This window comes from Hemicordylus capensis, chromosome 12, assembly GCF_027244095.1.
Source record: "Hemicordylus capensis ecotype Gifberg chromosome 12, rHemCap1.1.pri, whole genome shotgun sequence".
NCBI lineage: Eukaryota > Metazoa > Chordata > Lepidosauria > Squamata > Cordylidae > Hemicordylus > Hemicordylus capensis.
In genome coordinates, this window is record NC_069668.1 from 6,649,881 (window position 1) to 6,675,998 (window position 26,118).

Genomic DNA, 26,118 nt, shown 5'->3' on the forward strand with positions numbered 1-26,118 from the left:
CCTTCTACACAGTAGATCCAAGGTTCTGAAACTATCATCTTACAAGACCCCAAACATGTCTCTCTTTGCAAGAGCTGCCACCCAGCGAAAGAAATCTTAGTTGATTTAATGGTATAAGTTTTAATTGATGAGTCAATTTAAGCTGCAGGTGCATAAGTCAATTGCTCTAAAGAGTAAAAAATAAATAAATACTTCGGCTTGGTTTTGAGATGATGCACTCAATGGGTCACAGTGGATGCCCCCTCAGAAGAGGCATTCTTTCTTGTGCAAGGGAAGAGGGAATGCCTCTTCAGAAGGTGCCAACCCTCCCATGGTTTTTGCACGTACTTACATTAAATACAGTTAACCATGTGCAACAAATTCTGTGGCCCAGTTAACTGGAGAGTAGGTGGGGGAACTTTTTAAATCAATCAAAAGTTATTCAACCAACTCATTGGCAAATGTTGCAGCCCTGTTGTTTGAATTTTCAAAACAAAAGGCAGCAGGGAGAAGCTGGGGACTTTTATATACAAATCGACAATGCAGACTCAAGGCCGGATACCAAGTCTCCTTTGGATACCTACTTCTTGGCACAGTAGGCAGTGCAGTCCCTCTCCACGCTCTCACTCCAAGCTGTTTTGTAGAGAACCTGGGGGGCGGGGGGGAAGAAGGCAGGTGGTGAATTGCTCCATTAGAAATGGATCCCAGTCTTGCTATAGCTTCTGGCTCTTTCCTGCATAAACGGTGATTCACATTTCCAGTCTTTGGGTTTCACTGAAGCCGTTGCCTGGATGACAACAGAACCCATCATCAGAAACTCTTGGGTTCTTTGTCTGTATTTCTTTTGGAGTGCTCCTCTTCTGCGTCTCTGAGATTCTTCTTACAAAGACGTCAATAAATAGAAATCTAGACCATCTAGAGAGAAAGAGCCATTGACTCACCAAGAAGACCAGACAGTGCAGGAAGAGCGTGTAGAAGAAGGCCACTGTGCGAGCAACCTTGTTGGAGAGGATGAGTCTTCCCTGCAGAAGAGACCAAGAGAGGAGGCAAGCTCTTAGGCAGGGCGGCTGGGCCTGTTCCAAATATATAGATATTTTTAAGGCTTTGTACCCCCCAAAACAGAGTTCTGCCACCAGCATAAATGAGGTAAACCAACCACATTTTTGTAACCCCTCTTATTCCGCACAACCAACTATTTTTATTTCTGATCACGAGGAAGGATGGAAGGATGCAGGATACTGAAGGGGCTCTTAACCACAGAAAAAACTTATTCAGCTCCATACCTCCTGGCTTCAGGTTTCGGCAGGCATTGCTCATACACTGCCAAGTGTTTCTTTTATGCCATATGGTCTAGAAACTTGGGAGCTGTTTTTACATAAAAGCTGAAGTTTCTCAAGAAGCCGAAGTCTGTTGCCTGATACACTGTGTGATTCTTTTCCTAGTTGTTTGGAACTGAGATCTATGCAACACAGCTCTGTTCTTAGGTGTCAGTAGAGCAAGTTATTATCTGTATCCCAGGAGGTCTTATATATGTACAGGGCCAGACCAGACTTGCCATCATCAACAACCAAGCAGAGGAACATCCCATGCACCATACCTTCAAATCTTCCTGGGACTGGGACACCCACACGCGAACCCAATACTATGTTGTCAACCATGGAATGGTCTTTGGCTAGCTTTCCTAAACCATTTGTTGTTTGGCTAAGATTCCTTTTATTTCAAACTAGCAATCATTGCTTCAGCCACCCTTAGCAAGCTGAAGGCGCAAAGGAGGAGTCTGTAAGCATCACTTGCACTGAATCAGCAGACCTGATTCCCAGAAGCGACCCAGGTGCTGATGATGCCTAGTCCAAACAGGCTGGGAAGGGGAAATATTTGGGCCCAAATAAGTAATTGCAGCACAAAATCTATCCCACCTCACATTAGTTAGAACCTCAGAACCTTTTCTGCCTGCCATGTTCTGACTGAGTGTTCCTCCATACATACTATGGAGGAGATGTCTATGAAAAAGATGGTTCAGTCAAAGCCCATTGTTTGCTGGACTGTGAATGTGGTGTGAATGTGCACCGAGCCTGTATGCTTTCTCCTCCCACTGAACCCCCTGACTGGAGCCTGAAGTGGAACAGTCCAGACACACAGGTTATCACCTCTGCAAGGACCAGATCATGCACACCACATTTGTTGAATTGTGAGAGGTGACAGGAGCATGCTAATCTACACAAGCAAAAATTGTGCTTCTAACATAACGAGTTGGCAAATTGTGTTAGAACATTCATGTATTCTCCTTGTCCTGCACTCTGGGCATCTGCAGCTCAGCCTGCCCTCTCAGTTTTCCCCACTCAGAGAGAGGGAGGAAGGAGAAGGGGAGGAAGGGGGAGGAGAGAGAGAGGTGGGAAGGAGAGAGAGAGAGAGAGAGAGAGATGGCATGCCTCTTTTTTTGCATTGGTCTCTTTCTTGCTATAGCAGAAATTGGGGTCTTGAACTGATTGCCAGGAAATTTAGGACCGACAAAAGGAAGTACTTTTTCACCAGAGCAGAATTAATCTATGGAATTCACTGCCACGGGATGTGGTGATGGCCAACAGCTTGGATGGCTTTAAAAGGGGCTTAGGCAAATTCATGGAGGACAGGTTGTCAATGGCTCCTAGCCTGGTGGCTATAGATGACCTCCAGGCTCAGAGGCAAGATGCCTCCGAATACCAGTTGTAAGGGATCAGCAGCAGGAGAGAGGGTCTTCAACTCCGGGTTGTGTGGCTTCCCAGAGGCATCTGGTGGGCCACTGTGTGAAACAGGATGCTGGACTAGATAGGCCTTGGTCTGATCCAGCAAAGCTGTTCTTACATTTTTATGGGGTCACCCAATGAAATGAATGGGTGATAGATTAAGGTCAGACAAAAGAAAGGACTTCACACAACACACAATTGATAGAATTTGTTGTTGCAAGATGTGCCAGTGGCCACAGATGTAGATGGCTTTAGAAGAAGATTAGAGAAATGCATAGAGGAGAAGAGATCTATGGACGGCTATTAGCCATGATAGCTAAATGAAACCTCCATGTTCTGAGATAGTCTGCCATTGAATATGAAACAACAGGGAGCATCTGCAGTTTCTGGGCTTTCATTTTCTGTTTTAAAGCCTGTTTTTCATGCGGAAAGACACAGGCTGGATAGGAGGGTATTGGTTTTATGGTGGGGCTGGGCTGGGCTGGGACAGGGAAGTTAGGGCAGAGGCACAACAGAGGAAAGGAGGTGAAGTAGCACAACCTTGTGGAGATATTATTCAGTACAAAGCTTCTGTATTGCCCAACATTTTGACACTGAAAAACTCTCTTAGCTGCTAGGTATAGGAGACATCCTATATAGGGATATGTTGAGGATATGCCTTCTGTGGGTAAAAAGGAAAATGTGTCAAGTGTAAACTGTGTAGCAAGGAGACGCAGAGCAGCTTGATACAGGTAACGAGTGAAAGTATCCATTATATAATTAGCTAGGTATTATATACTATTTCCTGAATTAGTAAAAATGAAATTATCTAAAGAATTACACAAAGTATACCCTCCTAGATGTTGTCAATGTTCTACTGAGTTGTAAATTAACAGGTTTTAGTGCTCAGACTTGCACCATCATTTAAAAAAAATGTGAGAAGACGTAACAGTGAGAAACTCTGATTTAGTGATTTAAACTCTCACTTTAAACCCCTGACTTAAATCGCTTTGATTCAAATCAGTCCACCCTAGTGATTTCCTTCGTGCCTTCCTTGTGAGCTCCCAGCATGATCGGCCACTGTAGGAAACAGGATGCTTCACTAGATGGGCCTTAGGTCTCTTCTGATGTTCTTATTTGTTTCAAGGGATTTCGGGCCAAACCACATGATACCGACAAATGCACATTTTTTAACTCTAATGGCTAAGTCTCCAGAGAGTCGAGGGGGAATGGGGAAGCTGCTTTGGCACGTGGCCTTCTAGAGAGAAAAGAGAAGACCACGGCAGCCTTTGAGTCCCCTCATGCTGCTCTTACTGGCCATCACAGCTGCATTTCTTACCATACTAAGTGTGGCTTTATCCCAGGGGCTCAGACTCAGGTATTTCCTCTGACGCTCCTGAAAGAAAGCAGAGAAATGTGTAGACGGAAAAATGTCAGTTCAATTCCCTGTCACTCTAAGAAGGGAATGTGGGCCTTTCAGTAGTGTTTACACCAGGGGTTCCCAACCTGTGGCACTACAGATGTTGCTGAGTTGTACCAAGGCACTTTCCAGACTAGATGCTCAACAGCAGCAAAATGCCTCCGTTTAGGCAAGTCGCATTTGAAACGTAAAGAGCAGGGGGAACAGTCTCGTGGAAACTAACAACCAAAAAACCCAACAACTACTTTATGCCAGATATATATGATGCCCTAGCTCTATATCGCAGGCATTGGAAATGTGAATGGTACCCTGCTGTCCGCATAGGGACTGCGGTGTCACGACGCAGGAAGTGTGGAAGCACCCTTCCGAGATCCGCCGTGACCCCGTTGCAGGGTCTAATCTGGAAAGCGCCCTGGAGATGCTGGGAGTTCTAGTTCAGCAACATCTGAAGTACCACAGGTTGGGAACCCCTGGTCTACACTGACTGGCAGCAGCTCTCCAGGGTTTCTGGCTGAAGGCTCTCCCAGCCCTTTCTGGAGATGCTGCCAGGAACCTGGGACCTTCTGCATGAAGCTAAGTAGATCCACTCTCACTGAGGTAAGTAGCGCCATCTCCCGAGGGGAATCTCTTGCAGTGTTCACATGTGATCACCCATCCAAATGCACACCGAGGCAGACCCTGCTTAGCAAAGGGGAGCCATTCAGGCTCACTAACCCAAGAGCAGCTCTTACCTTCTGTAGCAATCCCAGTCCACTGGAATGCCACAGATTCAAGGAATTAACACTTAAAAAGCTACCGACTGCTTAAATGCAAGCAGGATACAGACCCAATTTGACATCCCAATTCAATCCCCAACTCAACCATAAATGCTCTTGGGTGGCCTCGATATTTCTTTGCCGTCTGTAAAATGGGAGCACAAGCACCTGACCTCACAGGATGGCAGCCAGCAGGGGGACAGATCATTATGGTCAAACATGGTGCATCCAAACATGTCTCCTAGAAATAAGGCAGTGCTCTTCCAAGTCTAACGTTCCGTGATCATCTCTCCCATTAGGCAAATGTAACGGTTTGAGCGCATTTCGCCCGCCTGCCCCGGCACCAGCAAACGTCTCCCAGATTCTGTACCTTCTGGCTGAAAGAAGAGAAGGGATCCAAGCGCTCTTCGTACTGGGAGGAATAACGCAGCTCCGTGTCATCACTGCCCCCGCCCTGGAAGAGACAGAAGTTCAGGTGAGCTCATCACCACATTCCCAGCACTTGAGAACTTGCACCTGGGGGAAATGGCTGTTGCAGACCAAGCTCCGGAAAGAGAGCGCCTTTTACTCCAAGCACAGCCATTTCCATAAGCAAAACACAGTCCTAGGGCACTCCACCACTGCCAGGGGGATTCCCAGGGCCACAAGACAGGGGAGGGATCTTTCTCAGTGATGCCACCTAAGATCCTTTTCAACAGGTTTAAACCCCAACACTTCTCCGTGCAAAAGGCAGGCTGTGCCCCGAGGTATGAACCATGTATGAAGACTCCCGATACAAGCAGCTGACCTTTGGCATGACCCAGCAGGCTCTTCTTATATTCTTTTTTCGCTAGAACCTCCCCATCCAGAGGCAGTCTATCATGGCTAATTACAGAAGAAGAGCCCTGCTGGATTGCACCAAAGGTCCAACTAGTCACAGCAACCTGGTTCCTACAGTGGCCTGTGGCCCAATGCCCCTGGCAGTCCATTTCCCACAACAGGACTCCTCATTCAGACAGGGGGGCGTTTCATTTGCCCTTTCTGAAGGCAGATCCGCAAGGAGAGAATTCCTGAACATGAGCAGAGTGCCTTGCTGTCACAATGGGGATCTATACCTTTCACCAGTCTAGTAGAAAGCTAGCACAAACAACTAATGGGGAGTGGACGGGGGGAGAGAAGCAATAAACACATGTGTATATGTTGAGGGGAGAGACCCCTAGAGCCAGCGTGGTGTAGTGGTTAGAGTGCTGGATTAGGACCAGGGAGACCTGAGTTCAAATCCCCATTCAGCCATGAAACTTGCTGGATGTGACTCTGGGCCAGTCACTTCTCTCTCAGCCTAACCTACTTCACAGGGTGATTGTTGTGAGGAGAAACTCAAGTATGTAGCACACTGTTCTGAGCTCCTTGGAGGAAGAGCGGGATATAAATGTAAAAATAAAAAAAATAAAAATAAATGGACATTCTTACTGTATACTTCAGCATGGGGTGAGATCCTGTGTTCATGCTCCCCTTGGGGGCATCCTGGAGGCATCTGGGTGGCAGGTGTTTGAGACAGGAAGTTGGGCAAGATAGACTTTTTGTCTCTGCTTTAGGAGGGCTCTTCTTATATGGGGGTGCCTCCCCTGGGGGTTCTCCCTCAGCCAAGTACAAATTGCACCTCCTGAGAAAGTCACCCAGAATTTGGCACAATCCCCTGTGACAACCAGGATGCCAAGAAATGTTCCTAGGAGTATGATTATCTCCTGATTCACCCATGGAAAGAAGCCTCCTCCACACCATCTTGGGGACAGCCGAGTGGGCTTGGGAAGGTGAGAGTATGTCTGGCCATCTCCAACAAATACAGAGTCTTTGGGCAGCAGGGGTGGGTGAGCTGGAAGAAATGTACATTTCCCCTCTGTCCTTACCTCCCTAGACAGCATTTGCAACTTTGCCAAGGAGCTTGGGCCCTACCCATGCTAGAAACATCACAGCCCACCAGGTTCCGTGGGCAGGAGGAGAGCTCTCTCTCCTGGAGGGAGAGACTCACCACACGATGCCACAGGAAGAGAGAGGAAGAGGTGGCTCTTCCACATTTCAGAGACTGTAACGGGGACATGCGCAAACTGACCCAAAGGTGAAATTTTGCAAGCCTACTCTGGGTGGAACAAACGGCCTTTTGTGGGGCTAACACAGCCACCTGCCTCCAAACACACGGCAAGAGGTTGGCTGAAAATGAAAAGAGTGTAAGAATGAAATCGGAGTAAAATATGTTCGCATTTAGCCTTGGTGGTGGAGTGAGCCCAGTTAAGCTTGATTTGGGCCTAGAAAGCCCATATGTGAGACCTGTAGGTCAACAGCCTCCTCCTCTCCTGCAGCATTTCTCCTTTGCAACCAAGCAAAGGAACATCATGCAACCCCGACACCGGTGGGCCGAACTTCATGCTGCCTCTGGTCCCGCCTTGCCCTTCTGGGGACAGCTGCGCACTCACCCGTCCGGGGTAGCTTTGCAGGAACTTTATCTTTTCGTACAGCTTGATGTTGTCGGCTCGCAGGTTGTCCAGCTCGCTCTGCAGGGCCTGCATTGTGTGCTGCATCAGATGGTTCTCCTGCCACAGAAGAGGAGGAAAGACCAAAGTCAAAGCCGGAGGCTTTGGCATGGCTGGGCAGCAGAGCTGTTTCTCGATCGATCAATCAATCAGTTTTTATCACGGTCTTTGACCAGTGTAAAGTCGAGTATATTAAAACAACATTGAAACAGGCTATGCCCAGTACTGTGAAGAGAGTAACGAATGAGTAGGTGGTTGTATAAAAGCCAAAAGCTGTGAGTAAAAACTGCAGTTAAAGTGAGTAAAACTAACGTAAAATTGAAAAAGTCTATATCCAAGCTTTAAGTGGTCCTTGCTGTCGGTCAGGACCCGGCAAATTTTACACACTGCCGCACACAACTTGGCAACGTTATATGTTATGAGAGGGTTAGACTCAGAGAGCAGATGTAGGATTGGCCTGAGCCACCTGGGGTCTCGGCTAATAACTGAAGGAGGAGGGCGATACGAATGTCTCTGCAGAATGGGCAGTGGAGAAGGACATGCTCTCTATGGTTTCAACTTGCCCAGCATCACAAGGGCACTGGTGTTCCAAGAAGGGGGCCTCCCTGTATCCGAAGCAAAGGTGTGCCTTCACCACAATGGGCCAGGGTGAAGGCCCTTCTGTGTTTGGGGGCTTCCACGTGCGTGAGGTATACTGCGGGCGTTGCTATGCGTTTCATTGATGAGGAAGTTCGGGACCCTGCCTACATCAGGTTGGTGTTCTATGTCCGTTGGGCAATGTTTGGTGAGTGTTCATAGCCCACGGAAAGTAAGAGGGGAGAAGAGAGTTGCAGGGATGACATTTTTGTCTGCAGTGTAGTGTCTGTTTCCAGGTGGATTGATAACTCTCCTGTAGAGTGTGTGTGTCTGTGTGTGGGGGGGCAGCTTTCAAACTTTCCGCCAGTGAGCACTGGGATGGAGGGAGATGATGAACCCGAGTCTCTCACAGCTAAACACCCAACATCCCAGGCACTGAAATGCCTTGACAATCTGTTAGCTTTTGTGTGATGAAGACTTCAGAATAAGACTGAGATTGTTAAAAATCCCACTTTTAAAAGAGACCATATTGTGGCCAGCAAGAAGGAGCAGCTTTTATTATTATGGTCAACAACCAGACAAAATCTTACAATCACTATTAAAAATATATATTTAAAAAGCTGAATTTTGAGTGGGTGGCAGAAGCTGACCTGTGCATACCCTAGGCAGGCTCTTCTCTCTTGGCCACTACTACAGATTTTATGGTGGCAATTCCTCTGGGGACTCGCTGGCTAGCCAGATGTTTAGAGCAGGGGCAGGGAAACAGTTGGGCATGACATCAGGGCACGGGGCAAGTTGCTTACATATTGTAGACAGGAAAACAGGAAGAACCACATGGTGCCAGGTCCAGTCTGAAGCAACATGTGGCTCCATCCCTTCCACCCTTCCTGATGCAACTTAAGGTGACCTTATTTTTCTGGTCTGTTTCTGGAAGCTGCATCTGCTTTTCCTCCTATTCTTTCTTTTATGACCATTTATTTATTAGTTTGCTTTTATTGCATTCTTGGTTTTTAATTATTTTACAATTTTTTTTACTGTTTGATCATCATGGAAATTGTATGCTGCTTTGGAAATTGATACTGAAAAGTGGTCTTGTGCATACATTTAGAGGCTTCCATATAGAATACCACCAATCCAATAATTTCTGCTTTGTTTCTGTGGCTAGCATATAATATTGCATAATCCTTGTAGTATACGGAGGATTCTGTTTTGTGTTGCATTTCAATCGCCACTCTGAGAATTGAAAAAGTGGGTTCAATAGGTTTTTTAAAATCCCACCTTTTAATGAGACCATATTGTGGCTAACAAGAAGATTATTACGGTCAACAAGCAGACAAAATCTTACAACCACCATTAAAAAAAAAGATTTTAAAAGATTATATGATTGAATAAAAGCTTATGCAACTGAGACAGTGAAAAGAGATGCAAGGCAGAAGGGAGAAGACATAAAGAAACCAGCTCTCTGAAGTACCTTGGGTGGCGGGGCGGAATGGAAATGGTCCTTCCCCTTATGTAAGTTTATAAACCAACAAATGAATATGCCATGTTTCTTGCAACACATAGTTCTGCCCTCAGAAAACTCTGGGGACATGTCCTTTTGCACTCCCGTTAGGATATTATTTACTAACTTACTTGTGCTCTGGGTGGTGCACAACAAGTTTAAAAAACATAAAAACAAACACCATTTAAAACGCACTGCTTAAAACAAGATAAAAACAATTTAAAAACAATTCAGAACTCCTTAAAACCAATTAAAACACTTAAAAACCATGGAAGGCCAGGCAAAACAAGTAAGTCTTTAGGGCTCTCTTAAAGACCAACAATGAGCCTAAATTACGGATATCTGCTGGGAGTGCACTCCATAGACCAGGAGCAGCTACAGAGAAGGCCTGGCTCTGAGTCGCCACAAGACGTACCGGTAGTTACAGACAGACCTCTCCAGATGACCTCAATATGCAATGGGGATCATACAGAAGAAGTCCCATTGTAAGGAAGCCATCTCCTTCCCCAGATCCCCTGGTGCTCTCCTTGGGAAGTTCACCACGAAGGCTGCTCTGCTGTGCTGACCAAGCTGGCCACAAGAACTGGTACGGACAGAAGCAAACTCCAGCATCCTGTAACCTAGACCCAAGTGCTTGGAACTTTGTTTCAGAGACCCTTACCGCCTCTAGTTCGTGGTTCCGGGCTCGGAAGCGTTCTCTCTGGCTGGAGATGATGGACAGGAGGGAGTCCATCTGGCCCTCTGGAAGCTGAGTGGTCGATGGAGGAGGGAAGCCTAGGAAAGAAGATGGCAGTCAGTGAGTTTGCGATGGAGGGGGCACAAGATAAGCCTCATGGCACTACTGCTCCTCAGTATGGGAGTTCCATGTAGCTATTGCAGGCACTGATGGACCTACCCTCCATGATGATGTTGGAACAGCTTTGAACCTAGGTACCCAAATGCAGCACCTCTCCCTATCTGTCCTGAGTTCTTCCAGAGGTTTGTCCCTCTGTCCCTTCTTCCAGAGGTTTGTTTGGCAGTAACAGAAGAGAAGACTTTCTCTGTTGTGGTGCCTGGCCTGTGGAACTCCCTACCACAGCAAGTCTAATCAGCCCCTACTCTGCAAATGTTCTGTGAGCAACTGAAAACTTTCCATTTCAGTGGGCTTTTGGTTTGGTTTCGCTGGTTTCTGCTCTCTCTGTCCCTGGCCCCTTCTGCCCCCCACTGGCTGGGTTTTGTTTCTGCTGCTTCAGTCTCGAGTACGTTTTTGCTGTTATTGATATTTTTAATACAATTGTAAGCCATCTTGGATGACTCGGTATGTAGAGGGAAGGAGGGGTACACATGTTTATACAACTATATATTTCCAGTTTCACCACTGTTGCCTTCTTCCTGATATTTGTTGCAATATAATTTTCTCGTTGAAGATGGTGGAATTGGGAAATGCTCTCTTTACTCACCTGACACCGGACTGCATTTAATCAGATCTGCTTCTTGGCTTTACCATGTTAAACCTTGTTAGGCCAAGCTTTATCCAATTATAATACTTTTATGATTGATTATTTTAAAAGGTTACTTTTAGACCCCATCCAGCCTGGCACAGAGCTAAAATACTACTACGAAGCATTTGTGTAGTACTTTTGCAGATTCCGTTGCTTCACATGTATTATCTTGATGTAATCCTTACAACAGCCCTGCAAGTATAATTATGCCCATATTGTAGGTGAAGGGCTGGAGAGGGAACTTAAAGTCATCAAGTGAGCTCCTGGCAGAGGTGAGATTTGAACTGGGAAAGTCCCAATTTGTAAGTTTAGTCTCTTTAGACTATGCTAATTGCACAACTCCTCTTGTGGAGGTGAGGCCTCAAGGAGCTTCATCTAGACCAGGGATTCTCTACGTTGGGTCCCCAGCTGTTATTGGACCAACTCCTACAATCCCCAGCCCCAGTGGCCTTGGGTTCGGGATCATGGGAATTAAAGTCCAATAACATCTGGGGACCCAATGTTGAGGATCCCTGCTCTACACCAGGGCTGCTCAGTTTCAGCCCTCCTGCCTACAACTCCCATAATCCCTGGCTATTGGCCACTGTGGCTGGGGATTATGAGAGTTGTAGTCCAAAAACATCTGGGGGGGGGCAAAGTTGAGCAGGCCTGGTCTATGCAGACTGGCAGCGGCTTCTCCAGGGTTACAGGCAGGAGTCTCTTTCAGCCCTATCTTGGCATTGCTGCCAGGGAGGAAAACTTTGAACCTTCTGCATGCAAGCAGGCAAGAGTTCTGCCACTGAGGGCACCATCCCCAAAGGGGAAATATCTTACAGGGCTCACACATGTGGTCTCCCATTCAAATGCAAACCAGGGTGGACCCTGCTTACCAAAGAAGGCAATACATGCTTGCTATCACATAACCGGCTGTCCTCCCATCTGACTCAATAAAAGGCAGCTTTTACAGGACGGACTGTAGCTCTAAGTGGGGGAGCATCTGCTTGGCATGCAGAAGGTCCCAGGTTCAGTCCCTGGCAGCATCTTCGGGGCGCTTTCCAGACTAGGCCCTACAACGGGGTCAGGACATATCTCGGAAGGGTGCTTCCACACTTCCTGCATCGTGACACTGCAGTCCCCACAAAGACAGCAGGGTGCCGTTCACATTTCTGATGCCTTGTTGTGAATTTAATCGCTGTGATATAGAGCAAGGAGGTTGCCTATCTGGCGTGAAAAAGTTGCTGTTTTCTCAGGTTGTTAGGTGCTGCAAGACTGCTCCCCCTGCTGTTTATGTCCCGAATACGACTTGCCCGAACGGAGGCATTTTGCTGCTGCTGAGCAGCGAGTCTGGAAAGTGCCCAGGTGGGGCTGAGAAAGACCCCATTCCTGAAACCCTGGAGAGCTGCTTCCAGTCGAATGGGATGATATGGAGCGAGGTGGACCAAAGGTTTGACTCAGCAGGGGGTGTCTTCCAATGTTCAAAGCTGGGCAAACTCAACAGGATCTCCTGGTGCCAACTGGATTCTTACCATAGAAGAGTGCTGTCGCTTCTTTAATGGGCTCCGGAATCTTCTCCAGGTTTTGAATGGTGGCTCCCTTCAGGAAGAAAGTAACAGGAGATTACTGATGTCTGAGGAAGCAGAAGGTTTCCCTTCCCATTTACAGTAACGAAGGAGCCCCGTATGTCTGAAGACCGTTGTTAAGAGCACAGGTGAGCGTGTGCGAAGTCTGCCCAATGTGTCCCCTTATGCCTTATTTGCCACTGAAACAGTCCATGCATTTTGAAATACATAGCTGCCACTATAAACAGCAGTCCTGCCTATCCCCATCTTCCCCAATCTCATGGAATTACTAGCTTGCTTCCAAATTTGGAATCAGGGGAGATCTCATCAGGAGGACACCATAATGGGCCCCAGCATGAAGCAGGGCTGGGCTCTCCTCCTATTCAGCAGTATTGGACTTTGCAGTAACCTTGTTGACACGACTAGACAGCTCCCCCTGCTGGCCAGTGCTCAACCTGACAGTTTGTCACAGAACTTCGCTGGCTGGGAGGACCAAGGCTACTAAACCTTCGGAGGTGGCAAAAAGCAAGGAGTCACTGAGGAGAGGCAAACCATTCCTGCCCACCCCTCCCCCTGCCCCTTTGCAGGACTCACCTCTGCATCTGGGCGGTTCATTCCAGACAGAGACTGGATGGTGCTGAGGTCATGTTCCAGCTTTGCAATCAGATCTTTCTGGTCAGCAACGGTGGAGACAGCTTCAGTGAACTGGATCTGCAAGTCAGCACAGCAACCTAGGGGAGAAAAGATGGGTGTGCTTATAAGAGCAAGAAAATATGGAAGAAGAATAGGGCTCTCTCATCGTGGGATGACATTTCCTTATTTTAGAAAAAGAGATAGGTTACTGCACTCTGAGCCATATGACAGACAGGAACAGAGCAAGCCGCGTTTAATAAAGGATTAACAATAATAGGGCACTTTAAGTAGACATGATAAAATCAAATCGTTGGAATTCTACCCTGCCCAACTAATAATGTTGAGAATTGAGCCAGCCTTGGCCAGGGAGGCAGAGTTCCTTTAACAGCGTGACCAGCTCTTTCAACACATAAAACAAAAACTCCTTGTACACAGACATCTCTCATGCAAGTTAGAACACAGGCCAAGAATCTATTCTCCGAAACTCTAGCTTTCTGTGCACAAGGTTTTGTTTAACAACAACAACAACAACAACAACAACAACAACAAACGGGACCATGCAAACACCTACAAACCCCTGCTTTATTGCATGTTAGGAAAAGTAACAGAAATAAAGTTACAGAAAGACAAAATAAACCAATACAACTTCTATAACCACTTCCCACTCTGGTTGCTTTCTCTCACAAAAATGAAAAACTGGTTTATCCAGGTTCATTGAAAGTGATTAATAACAGGCAAATAGTTTTATACTGATTTGGCTTCTCCCGGTTCAGTTCATTTTCGAGATATGTAAACACTGGCCACCACCAGCCATACACAAAATGGTCTATTCCAGCACTCGATTTTCTAGCAGCAGCATGAAGTGATATGGTCCAGGCTCTCTCTCTTGAAGACCGAGCTTATATCCGTGCTATTAGGGATGGATAATCAAATGTTTAAAGAGGACTGGTGCGATAATGGAGCTGTGACACATCTGCTGATCACAATGCAATGCAGGTGCTGGCACCTCACAAATACATCAGTTGATCAACACACAAACACCATGACCACCTCTTGCACACCCCAGTGGACAACTGACAGATGGCAGAATACACTTTGAAAACATGAGCTGTGCCAGCCGACCTATTGAATTGTTTCTAGTGTCTCTACCAAAATGAATTTCTATTGTTTCTACCAAAACGAGTGTCCCTGGAAGAACAACTGAAAACCTCTGGACTGAAAGAAGGCATCACCTCCTGAATCTTCAGCACGAGGATGGATCCCGTGCCTTTCTTCAGGTTGCTTCCTCTCCTCTTTAGCTCTTACCTGAACCCTGCAGTGGGCCACATCCTGGCCTACTGCCACCATCACCACCACTGAAATACATAAACTAAGAAAAATGTCTGAGCATGCGCAGGCTGAGTGCCTTCCCTTCAAAATGGAATGGCCATAGCAGACTGCCACACACTTCAGATTAAAGAATAGGACCTCCAGCAAAGAGGATACAGCTTCCAGATAAGTTTGGGGGATGCAGCATATCTCTTAAAAAAATAAATACAATCAAAGTTCCGCATAAATGTGTACATTTATAATGTAGAATCTCAAACTGTTCAGCATTATGAACAGGTTATTAGAACGGAACCACTAGAGGGCATTGTTTCCTAACAAATATCAGGTTATCAAATCCTCCTCTAGCCATAGATGAAGATGAAGATAATAATAAAAAAACAACTTTATTTGTTAGCTGCCCCGTAACGAATTGTTCTCTGGGCAGCTCACAACAGAGGATTAAAACATACAATAAAAACACACAACACATTAAATCATAACAGACAAAGAAAGTGAAAAGAAAATACAAAATACAATACAAAGCAGTTTAAAAACCCATTTTAAAATAGTTAAAAACCATATCAAATCTGAAAATCAGAATGTAAAAGGCCTGGGTGAACAAAAAGGTCTTATACCTGGCGTCTAAAAGAACAAAATGATTAAGCCAGGCAAACCTCACTGGGGAGGTTCATCTAAACCAGTTAGTAGCTTTCAAATTTTCCACCACTGAGCTTTGGCGCAAAGGAAGATTATGAACCCGAGTCTCTTACAGCCAAGTACCCAACACCCCAGGCACCGAAATACATTGGCAATCTGTTAGCTTTTGCGTGATGAAGAGGAATCCAAAACTTTTGCCAATCTGCTGAAAATCGCCCAGAGATCTGCCGATTGATACCTTTTGCCCCCACCCCTTCTAAGCTGCTTCATCCTACTCAAATATTTCCTAGAGACAACGCACAGTAGCAGCATGATCAGGTGAAAACTGGTGGCAGAATAATTGGGAAGAAGCCAAAGTGTCATGCTGGAGGGATGCTCCAAGGAACTTCAGTGTAATTTCAAAAGGGAACAATTAAGAGACTGCCGGTCAGGGGAAGTCTTCAGGATTTATTTTTGGTCTGGAAACAAAAACACCCCAACGAGAATAGCTGCTTCCTTTGCTCTCATTAGACTAAAGCCAGATTTAAGCTAGGACTGGCAAATGTCCTCCATGTCTGGACAGGTGAGGGTCAATTCCCCATATTATTTCATTTATTTATTTAATACATTTGTATACTGCCCACTACCAAAGTCTCTAGGCAGTTTACAGCAGAAAACAACCCAAGAACTTAACAGTTAAAACATATAAAAATCTAGTTTAAAATATCCATAAAAACACCAACTAACTAAAAAGCTTGGCTGAAGAGATGTGTCTTTAGTTGTTTCCTAAAAGCCAACAGAGATGGAGCAGCTCTAATCTCAGCAAGAAATGCATTCCACAATCCTGGGGCAACTACAAAGAAGGGATGCTTTTGAGACGCCACCAGATGAACCTCCCCTGAAGATCTTAATAGGCAGTGGGGTTCATAGCGAAGAAGGCCCAAGTGGGCCTTCTAAATACCATGGTCCCAAGTCATTAAGGGCTTTATAGGTAATAACCAGCACTTTGTATTTTGCCCGGAAACCTATTGGTAGCCAGTGCAGATCTTTTAGAACTGGAGTAATATGGTCTCTATGGGAAATCCTGGAGACCAATTTGGCAGCAGCAATCTGCAGCAATTGCAGCTTCCAGACTATGCCCCATGTAGTCAAACTTTGAGATTACCAACATGTACACCACTGTCTTAAGGTCACTCACTTCCAGGAAAGGGCACAGTTGGCAAACCAGTTGAATCTGATAAAAAGCACTCCTGGCCACTGCCTCCACTCATCAGTGAGAGGGCTGGGTCCAGAAGTACTCACAACCTGCGAACATGTTCCTTTGGGGGGAGCGTGACCCCATCCAGAACAAGCAGATCTATCCCACTTCCCGAACTGCGGCTTCCTACTGTGAGCACTTCTGTCCTGTGTAGTGGATTCAGTCTGTTCGTTATCCATCATCCAGTCCTCCAGGCAGGCATTTAAGGATGTTATGCCATTGCCTGATGAAGCTAACATGGAGAAGTCGATTTGGGTGTTATCAGCGTACTGATAACACCCTGCACCAAATCCCCTGATGATCTCTCCCAGCGGTTTCATGTAGATGCTAAAATGCATTGGAGACAAAATGGAGCCCTATGGGACACTATACAATAGTTCTCGCTTTGTAGATCAGTCATCTCCAAGTAACATCTTCTGAAATCTCCCTGAGAGGTATGAGTGGAACCACTGCAAAACAATGCCCCCCCCCGAATGTCCAGTCCCCTCAGGCAATCCAGAAAGATACCATGATTGATGGTATCAAAAGCTGCCGAGAGATCCAAAAGGACCAACAGAGTCACACTCCCTCTGTCAGTTCCTCTTTGGAGATCATCCATTAGGCCAACTAAAGCAATCTCTACCTCATAACCTGTCCAAAAGCCAGTCTGAAATGGGTCTAGATAATCCAAGACTGCCTGGAGTTGAGAGGCCACCACCCTCTCAATCACCTTGGCCAACCATGAGAGATTGGAGACAGGCCTAACATTGCCCAACTCTGAGGGAACCAGTGCAGGCTTCTTGAAAAGAGGTCTAAAAATGGCTTCCTTAAACAAGGAGGCATCCTACCTTCCCTCAGAGAAGCATTTATGATAACTAGGCCCTCCCCAACAATCTCCCTGCTTGATAACATAAGCCATGTTGGACAAGGGTCAAGAAAGCAGGTGGTAGGCTGCACAGTTCCAAGTAGCTTGTTCACATCCTCAGGAATCACAAACTGAAACTGATCCCATATAACCGCACAAAAGGAGTTACTGGATACTCCTGCTAAAGACGCTACACCAATAATGGAATCCAGGTTCCATTGGGAATGGCGTGGGGAAAGAGTCAGGAACAACGCATAGGCTTCTTGGCTGGTCCCCATTCCATACAAGCAAATATCACGAAGGAAAGAAACTTTTACACCATTCCCTTCTGTGGAACACAGGAAACAGTGCAAGGACCACCTCCTCCATACAAAGTGACCGGTTTCCCAAGACCGTCATCCAGAACCCTCTGCCTCCCGCAGGAGAATCGGTGGGACATGGGAAAGAAGCCTTTTCCCGTCACGGTGTCCAGAATGTGGAACCACCTGTGTGGAGGGCTGACTGCCCCCCACCCCCCCCCCCCGCTGCTGCTCAAAGACCTTTCTTGGTTCAACCAACTTCTAGGTCTGCTGCATGGGGCTGCAGTTGCTTTCGTTTTAGCTGCGACTCTCCTATTTTTTCAAGTGTTCTTAGTTTGCTTTTCATACTTCCTACTTTTAAAGTGATGTAAAAACTTAGCCTACTATAGACATAATTAACATTGCTAACGGGGCAAAGAGGCACCTTTCAAAGTGGCGGTTCTCTTATATTAAGCAGGAGAAGAGCAAAAGGCCCCATCCAGCCCCAGCACGGTATCCCTCCAGAGGCTGTTGCTGGCGTCTACTTTTCTTTCTCGACTGTGAGCCCTTCAGGGACAAGGAAACATTTCTTGCTTACTATTTTTTTTCCTATGTAAACCGCCTTGAGAACTTTCTGTTGAAAAGCGGTATATTAAAAATAAAAATAAAAATAGTAATAGGCTCTGATTGTGCTGTAGTGCCACTGTTTAGGAGATGGCATGGCAGGGATATGTTAACGAATGAATACACAAAATAAATGGATTGGCAATTGAAAAGGTGGGGCACACCTCAGACCATGTTTTCACAAGGGTTTGGGGGTGGGGGACTCTCTTTTTCTTAGGTTTTCAGATGTTGCTGGACTACAACTTCCACTATCCCCAGCTGCTGCATTATCACATATAAAGGCATGGTCTGAGGGCACATGACAGTCACTTTTGGGTCTGATCAGTGCTTGGAAGGGAGACCCCTTGGGAACCCTATGTATATTGCCTTGAATTCCATAGTGGAAGGCAGCATACAGAGATAATACAAACCACTGGCATTACAATGTTTATCGTTTTTATGTTTGGCCTGCCCAAGAAAGACAACCCACGCGTCGTTGTGTTTGTATAAAAGATATTTACTTCAATTATCACACCTAGGGTGCTAGTGAATAATAATACATCATGTGAGTTTGGTACAGTGATATTGCTTCTCCATATCATATAGGGACTGTTGTACAGTGCTGAGAACATACATTGTATGGCTAACCCAAGACAGAAGGAAAACGCCACGTCTGACAACGGAGGGAGTGCTCCCCCGCTCCGTCACCTGCCAGTCATATAAAACTTTTTTCTTTTCTTTTTCTTAATAAACTTTGAACAAGAAAGAAAATATTACAAAAGATGAAATCACAGCAACACAACATGGGGGCTTCTCAAAGCTACTTGTACAAAAAAATGACTCTTTTTGGTCAATTGGGTCTTTGTGAGGATATTTCTTTAAAATCAGTGATTGTGAATATAACAAACGAGCTTCTAAAAACAGCTAAGACTTAGTGCGTTACAGGAAAATAATAATATATATATATATATAAAATACTGCTAAAAATGTCGGACACCACAAATACACAGGGGTAAAATGGAGCTTATCTTTTTCTTTAAAAAAATGTTCTCAGGAAAAAAAATACACCTTTTTTTGTTTCATTTTTGTGCTGTGTTAGTAGTCAGGGCAAGTCCAAAGGTTAGCCCAATATAATGGCAAGTAGTTATTGCACAAATGCAAACAAACAAACAAATTAAAAGACTGTAATCCTGCAGGAAGTGCTCCTGTGCAAGCCAGAAGAAAGGGGGGCTGTGCAGAAGTAGTTGGGGACATCATAGCCGCTAGCCAACTGGTGCCTTCCACAGTACTGCTCTTGCACGGTCCCAGTTTACTTCAATGTGGCTTGCGTGGGAGGCCTTTTCGCTGAATTGCACCCTTAGTTTTTTAAAAAAGAAAACATGAAAAGGGACATCAGGGAAGCAAACAAAAAATTAAGTTGCCAGTTTGCTTTGGATTTTAACGTCCAAATTCACACACATGACGTTCTCAGAGCATTGTTCAGAGAGTGGAACACACAGTGTCCATTTTGGCTGGGGGTGGGGGAAGGAGCGGCAGAAAACAGCTTTCGACACTGGAAATGCATAGACTATTTGGAGAGGAAATTAAAAAAGAAAATCTCATCATTTTAAAATCAGATCCTTCTCACCCACTCACCCCATCCTGATTTAGAACAGCCCAGGAAACAAATGGAGGGAGGGAAGTGGTTGACTTTGCTTCAGGAAGATCTGTTAGGAACTTCTCTTTGCCCTGTGGATATGAGTTTAAATACTTCAGGTCCGTGGCCCCTGTAAAACTCCCATCTGTTTCAATGCTGCTGGCATAGAAGAGGTCACCTGGAGGGTTGTGCCCAATGCATCCAAAGCCTTTAAGCAGGCCATCCCTAAAAGGAATGTGCCAGTTTTCTTCAAGCTCAGAGAGAGAAGCCACAATCCCTAACAAGCATCTTAGCATCCTACACATTAGCTGTTGTGCAGTCTCCTAGATTGGGCTTGACAACTCCCTGCCTTACAGAAAAGGGATATTTTTATAGCAACTTCCAATCTCAATCTTTGCATAAATTGCTGGCTCTTTAAGTATTACTCCCCACACAGAAAATTTCCATGTCATATCACTCAATCATTCCATACTGCAAAAAATGTCCCATATCAGCTTTCATCTCTCTCACACACACACATATACATACACGGTCCTCCACTTGTTCTAAATTGCAGAGATACTCGTCATTCCAAGTGTGCAAAGAAACAAAAAGGGAACTGAAGGAGATGGTGCTCTTAGAGGTGGTTTTATCTTCAGGCATGGTGCTGGGCACCATTAATGGATGATTCACTGTCAATTTTCATCTTAATCTTTTATTGCTGCTATCAGGGAGGGTGGCACCCTTTGGATTTCTGCCTTAGGCACCATCGTTTCTCAGGTTCCACTTAGCTAAAATCTATTATTGTTCCCCTCCCCACAAAGATTCAGAGATTGTGGCATCCATACCTACAACCCACAAAGCAAGCTGAGATGCAAGCCTGAAGTCCGATGGGCTGAGTCTGAATGCCTCTGCTTGCACAGACTGCTTCACCCTTAGCCCAAGTTGGAAAAACATTTGAAGTGGGCAAATGTGTTACCAAACACTGATGGCTTCTTCAGCTGACATCTCAGTGGATTTTGGGAGATACATAAATAGGTTTCAAGAACATGTTAGGCCTTCTGATGGAGGGAAGGGATGCAATTTGCATTTAAAAACAACAATGAAAACGAGTGTGGGACACCATTTGCAGTAACCACCGCCCCAAAAATATGCTCCATCCATGCCATTAGTCAACCCACAAATGGGTATGAACATACAATGGGTATTCTTATAGGTCATACCAGAACCAGGCATTGTAATTTTAGTTCGGGAACACACACTCTCTTCTCTCTCACAAACTCACACAAGCACACGCAGGTTAAAGGGGAACCTTGTTAGGGGAGCAGTCTCTTTCAATTTAAATTACTTTACTTCGAGATTGCAATGCACTTTGGAAAACAGAAAGAAATGCCTCTTCATGGACCCATTCCACAGGCTCAAGGAGGGTTAAGAGAACATCCTTCATTCACTTCCCTTTGTCTCTTCTGCATTCTCCACCCAAAATCTACACCTTTGTAAATTCTTAAGGTGGACTATCTTTGATGATAAAATTTACGCGTGTACAAAGAAACGCGTGTACAAAGAAAAATACGACCAAATGATGTAAGTACACATTAAGCCACCGATCTGGCGCAATGTACTACGGGTGGTCTGCTGTCCAACTGTGTATGAGGAGGAAGCGAAGCAAACGAGAGATATGTGTGTATAGCCGCTGTGATTTTTTAAAGTGAAGATGTGGAAAGCATTTTTTTGGGGGGAAATCTCATTAGAAATGGGAAAGACTCAAATTTTGGGCAAGTGGTCAAGGTGAAACAAATAAACGTGGTTGATTAAAAACAAATGATTGCAAGTAAGTAGTGATGGTGACTGAAGAGGCAGAAGTGGATGCTTTCAGTTTGTTTTAAACAATTCCCAGTTGTACTGGAATGAATGTTAACACGAATCCCCATTCCAAAAGACAGAAGTTGAAACAAATGCTTTAAGGGCCTATTAAGGCTACATAAGAAAAAGAGGAGTACCTTTTTGGGGTGCTTGACCCATCAAGTTTATAATGGACAATTCGCATGATTCTGTTTAAGTGGTAACTTCATCTACCCAGCTGTGACTTGGGTGGATGAAAGGTCCATTAACAGAAGAACTACTGGGGATAACACTTCCTGGACATGAATCCTACAGTACTCCAGAGTGAAGGCAAGGGTGTTCAGTTATAATGTGGGAATTACCACCTGGCTGATTATAAACAGCCATCAGACTGACTAATGTGTCACTTTATGGAATGTCTGCATTCAGTGCAAGAGAATGGATAGATACAGAGGACGATTGACCAAACGGCAACCATGCACTAAACTGGATCACCCTGCCAAATGCTAAGAGAGGCTTATCCCGAATTCTTACAGCTTGGTAGAACAATATGGACAACCGCCTTAACCAAAATAGTTACATGCATACTGCCTGTGGTAATCACCCATGGTTGCTAATGAATGACAAACCTCAGAATTCCACCAAGGAATCACAAGTACAGCCAAAGTCCTCCAAGATTGAGGAGCTTATCTTTCTTAACTTTAGATGTTCAGTACAGGTCAGTTTCCCACACCCCAAATAAAGATTTTCTATTGCACAAAAATACAACGAATGTCATTAAGTGCTTTAAAACATCAAGAGTGCTCTGATAACCCATATTTTTGGTTTGGGGCCCTGACATTGTGAGGGAATTTCTGAGACAAGTAGCACATGAAATTGGTATATTACATATACTGACATATGCTGAAATCAAGGTAATTTGTGCTTACAGATTATTCATGGGGGAAAGAGATGAGGAAAGAAGGCTCCATCACTTTCCGATTAGGGAAGGTTCAGTAGTCAAATTTATGAACAATGTAAATGCCAAAGGTCAGTGGAACATGTTGAATTTTGACTTCAGACAAAGCAAAAAGCAAAAATGAAAAACATTCTATAGACTCTGGGTATCCAAAATGGGAACATATGAACTTGCCTTCTTAAGTCAGTCCACTGGCCTATTGAGCTCTAGATTATCTACACCAGCTGGCAGCAACTATCCAGGGCTTCAGATATGGGTCTTCTCCAGCATGACCCAGAGATATTGATTGAACCCGAGGCCTTCTGCAAAGCATGTGCCTGCCACTGAGCTACAGGTGCTCCTGGTAAACACAGGAAGCTGCCTTCTGCCAAGCTGGATCATTGGTCCATCTAGCTGACATGGATTGATAGTGGCTCTCTGAGATTCCAGGCAAAGGGTCTCTCAGCCCTACATGGAGATGCTGTCGCGGACTGGACCTGGGACCTGCTGCATACTCGACACCACTGTGCAATGGCCCATCTCCTATATAAAGCTCCACACTTCTGAAAGATATTTAGAAGAGTGTCAATAATAATCAGTGCAGAGGACATCCTACTTATTTCCAGTCTGGCCTCTCCCTCATAAATGATGCTCGTAAAGTATTAGGAATTCAGAGGTAACAGAGTAATCGAGGAAAGACATAAAGCTAATTCATACACAAAACCCAGGGTTTTTAATCCTAATGTAATAAGATTACTAAGCAAAATGTTTATGCGTATGTGCATGCGTGCGCACATGTACACACATGCAAGCCACTGAAACTCAGGATATTTGCACACAAAGCAGCAGTCAGGGGCAGAAAACTAACTTAAGCACCACAACCACCACTTTATCTTAAGTGGTTTGTTGAAAGCAAACTTCTGGCCTAATTATATGAAGTATTTATTTATTGGACAGAAAAAAAGAGAACTTCTCATGGATTGACTTCATTACACATTTGGCCTATTTAAAGGTCTCTAATCCAAAGTCCTTTATGCTCTCCTGAAAACAAGGGACCCTTTAACAGGTTTCCCCACTCACTTCAGCAGGACGACACATCCCCTTGAGTATGTGGAGCTGATCACTGTCTTGCAGGGAAGAGACCCGGCCAAGGCAGAAGCGGGGTGTATGTATGGTAAATCCCTTGCAGGCAGAGAAGTGTGTGCACTATAGCCCCTGTGATAGTGAGGAATAACTGGATGAGGGTGAGGGAGTGGTCAGAGGGTGGGAAAGGCTGAAATCCTGAACCCAGGGATGCATGCCCAAAGGGCCCCCTGGGACGGGTGCAAGGAGTGAACTACCAAAGCACCACCCAGGCCTTCCCAGAGTGTGAAGGTCTGTTCTCTTTAAAGCTACAAACCCCACACAAACGGCTGCAGTGTGACTGTGTGTGTGACTGTGCGAGGCAGTGAAGGAAACAGTATGCAAAACGTTTCGACACCTAGCAATGGCCTTTTCAGCCCACACCCATGTGCTGCCATTTGCCTGGTTGGATGCTGCAAGCTCCTTGTGAGCTTATTAGGCCAGAAGTATAAAGAGCCTATTTTTGTAACAACTGAAAAAGACACTTGCACAAAGAAACCACTCTTAATGCTTATGGCTATAGAGACATGATTCCCGATACATATTTGCATCTTGATTGTGTCATTCCTAATACAGTACGTTGTAAGGAGAACTGCAAACTTTAATCAGTGTGTGTGTGTGTGTGTGTGTGTGTGTGTGTGTGAATGAACAAAAAGCTGATGGTCCAAGGATCTGACTCAGGATAAAGCAGCTTCACTGGTTGACTGAGCACAACAGACTTACTTCAGAGGAAACGTGCACAGGACAGCACTGCAAATCTTTCAAGTTGATTTGTATCAGCAGGTATCTTGGTTCTGCTGCAAAGGGCAACGGAACAAATCTTCAAAGATCGCCTTTTCTTCTAATAATGAGCTTACACTACCCGCACACCAAGAGAAATAAATTTAATCAGTTAAAAACAGATGCTTAATAGACACTTTTAGAATAGGTGGTCAGCCTTAGAAATGGCATAGTGATGGTGCTAAGAATGAGGGAGTTCAGTAACACCTTAAAGAGTAACAGGTGTATTGCAGCATCGAGGCTGACAGACCGCAGTTCCCCTCATCATGAAAGGCTCCAGACACTGCAATGGATTTGTTAATCTTTAAAGAGCCACCGATCTGCTTGGGTTGGATCCAGAGGTGCCCTCCTGCTAGCAAAAAACCTCTTCCATTTACAGAGGGGGTTTTCCCCCAACTTAGTGGGAACACACTGCATGACAAAAGTGACCCCAGGTCCAAATACAGGCTTTTGTTTGTGCAAGCTCTGTGTTCAACCTTGCAGAAGCTCTTTCTCAAGACCTTTTTATGGCCCAGCAGTTTATATGCCACAGCCTGGATTTTCCTTATGCACTGTTTCTCATCGTGCAATGCAGCTCCCAAGGCATGAAAGTGTTTACCCAGTGAAAAAGGTTCTACCAGCATTAGCCCAAGAGTTCACAGAATAGCGCTCACAAGCACTCACAGCTTTGCACCTTCCACATTTCTTTAGATCCAAGCCTGGTTTTGCCCAGTTCATTTTGGAAGTTTTGTAAGAGTGGCAAATTTGGCTTGCGTCCATAATCACAACGCGAGATGTTTTTGTCAACTATCAAACTGATCAACTGTCCATCCAACATGTTGATTTGGTAAGTGGAGCGAGATGGCCTCCGCTCTTACTTGACAAGCTACTTGCTCAAAAGCACTGTGGACTTCCAAGCCTTACCCAATCCTTCAAATGCGAGTGTTGTGTGCCTAACCGTCAAAAAGGACAAACCCTTGCATTCAACTTCTGATCACCCAGACCTAACAAAGGGCAAGAGCTTGGATGAGCTGTGTTGATTCCAGCACAGTTCATTTGCAGCTTCCCAGAAGAAATGGAATGATGTGATTTGAATTTGATTTAAAAAAAAAAAAAGCAGAAGGCCAATGTGACAAATTAGGCCATACTTTTAAAACAAGACATTGGGCCAGTGAAAGGACGCAACTCCCACCCGAATGGGGTAATCGATGCAACCGCAAGTATTACTTTTTGTGTTGCCAGCATTAGGAGTCTAGCTAACCAATAGGATATGTTAGTGTTGACGGCTGTTCTGTTGAGCCAATTAATCAGTAATGCAAATGGATGCCAAAGTACCTTGGTAAAGAAGATTGTACAGGGGTATGCCATCTTTAGATTCCCGCTGTTCTTGAAGTACAAGAAGTCCCATTGTCCCCAGCCCCAAGAAACTGGCTGAAGCAGCCAAGGTGGCCTACTCCTGGTCTAGGAGTTACTACTGACTAACGAGACACCTTACTGCTTTGCAGATCTTCAAAAAGGGACACACTCCAATCCAGAACCCTAGGAGTGCCCAAGGGAAACATGCAGGAGCAGACCAGAGATCCATCTAGTTCAGCAGCCGGCTCCCACAGTGGCCAATCCGATTCTTCCAAGCACGCACACACCCCACCATCTCATCAGCAGAACAAATACTAAAAAGGACAGCCAATAAATACTAAGTAATGAACAGGATCACACAGCAATATTCACTGGGCGTAAAGCACAAGGGTGGTCTGGATCATTTAAGACTAATCACTCTATACCATATCATTCAAAAGCCAAATTTGCACCCACCCTAGAGAAGCC

General features: G+C 45.2%; 1 protein-coding gene across 2 annotated transcripts in view; it reads right to left on the reverse strand.

Annotated features, from left to right (window-relative positions):
- CUX1 (cut like homeobox 1) overlaps positions 1–26,118 on the reverse strand; it is a 337,155-nt gene that overhangs the window by 1,908 nt on the left and 309,129 nt on the right. For both annotated transcript variants that reach the window (XR_008311776.1, XM_053274795.1), the window contains exons 15-22: positions 13,054–13,190; positions 12,427–12,493; positions 10,102–10,214; positions 7,307–7,423; positions 5,227–5,310; positions 4,021–4,077; positions 921–1,001; positions 564–628 (exon numbers count right to left, since the gene is read on the reverse strand). Coding sequence is in view for 1 of the 2 variants with exons in the window: in XM_053274795.1 (XP_053130770.1) it covers positions 564–628; positions 921–1,001; positions 4,021–4,077; positions 5,227–5,310; positions 7,307–7,423; positions 10,102–10,214; positions 12,427–12,493; positions 13,054–13,190 (721 nt within the window). In the remaining variant the exon portion in view is untranslated. The remainder of the gene's footprint in view (positions 1–563; positions 629–920; positions 1,002–4,020; positions 4,078–5,226; positions 5,311–7,306; positions 7,424–10,101; positions 10,215–12,426; positions 12,494–13,053; positions 13,191–26,118) is intronic.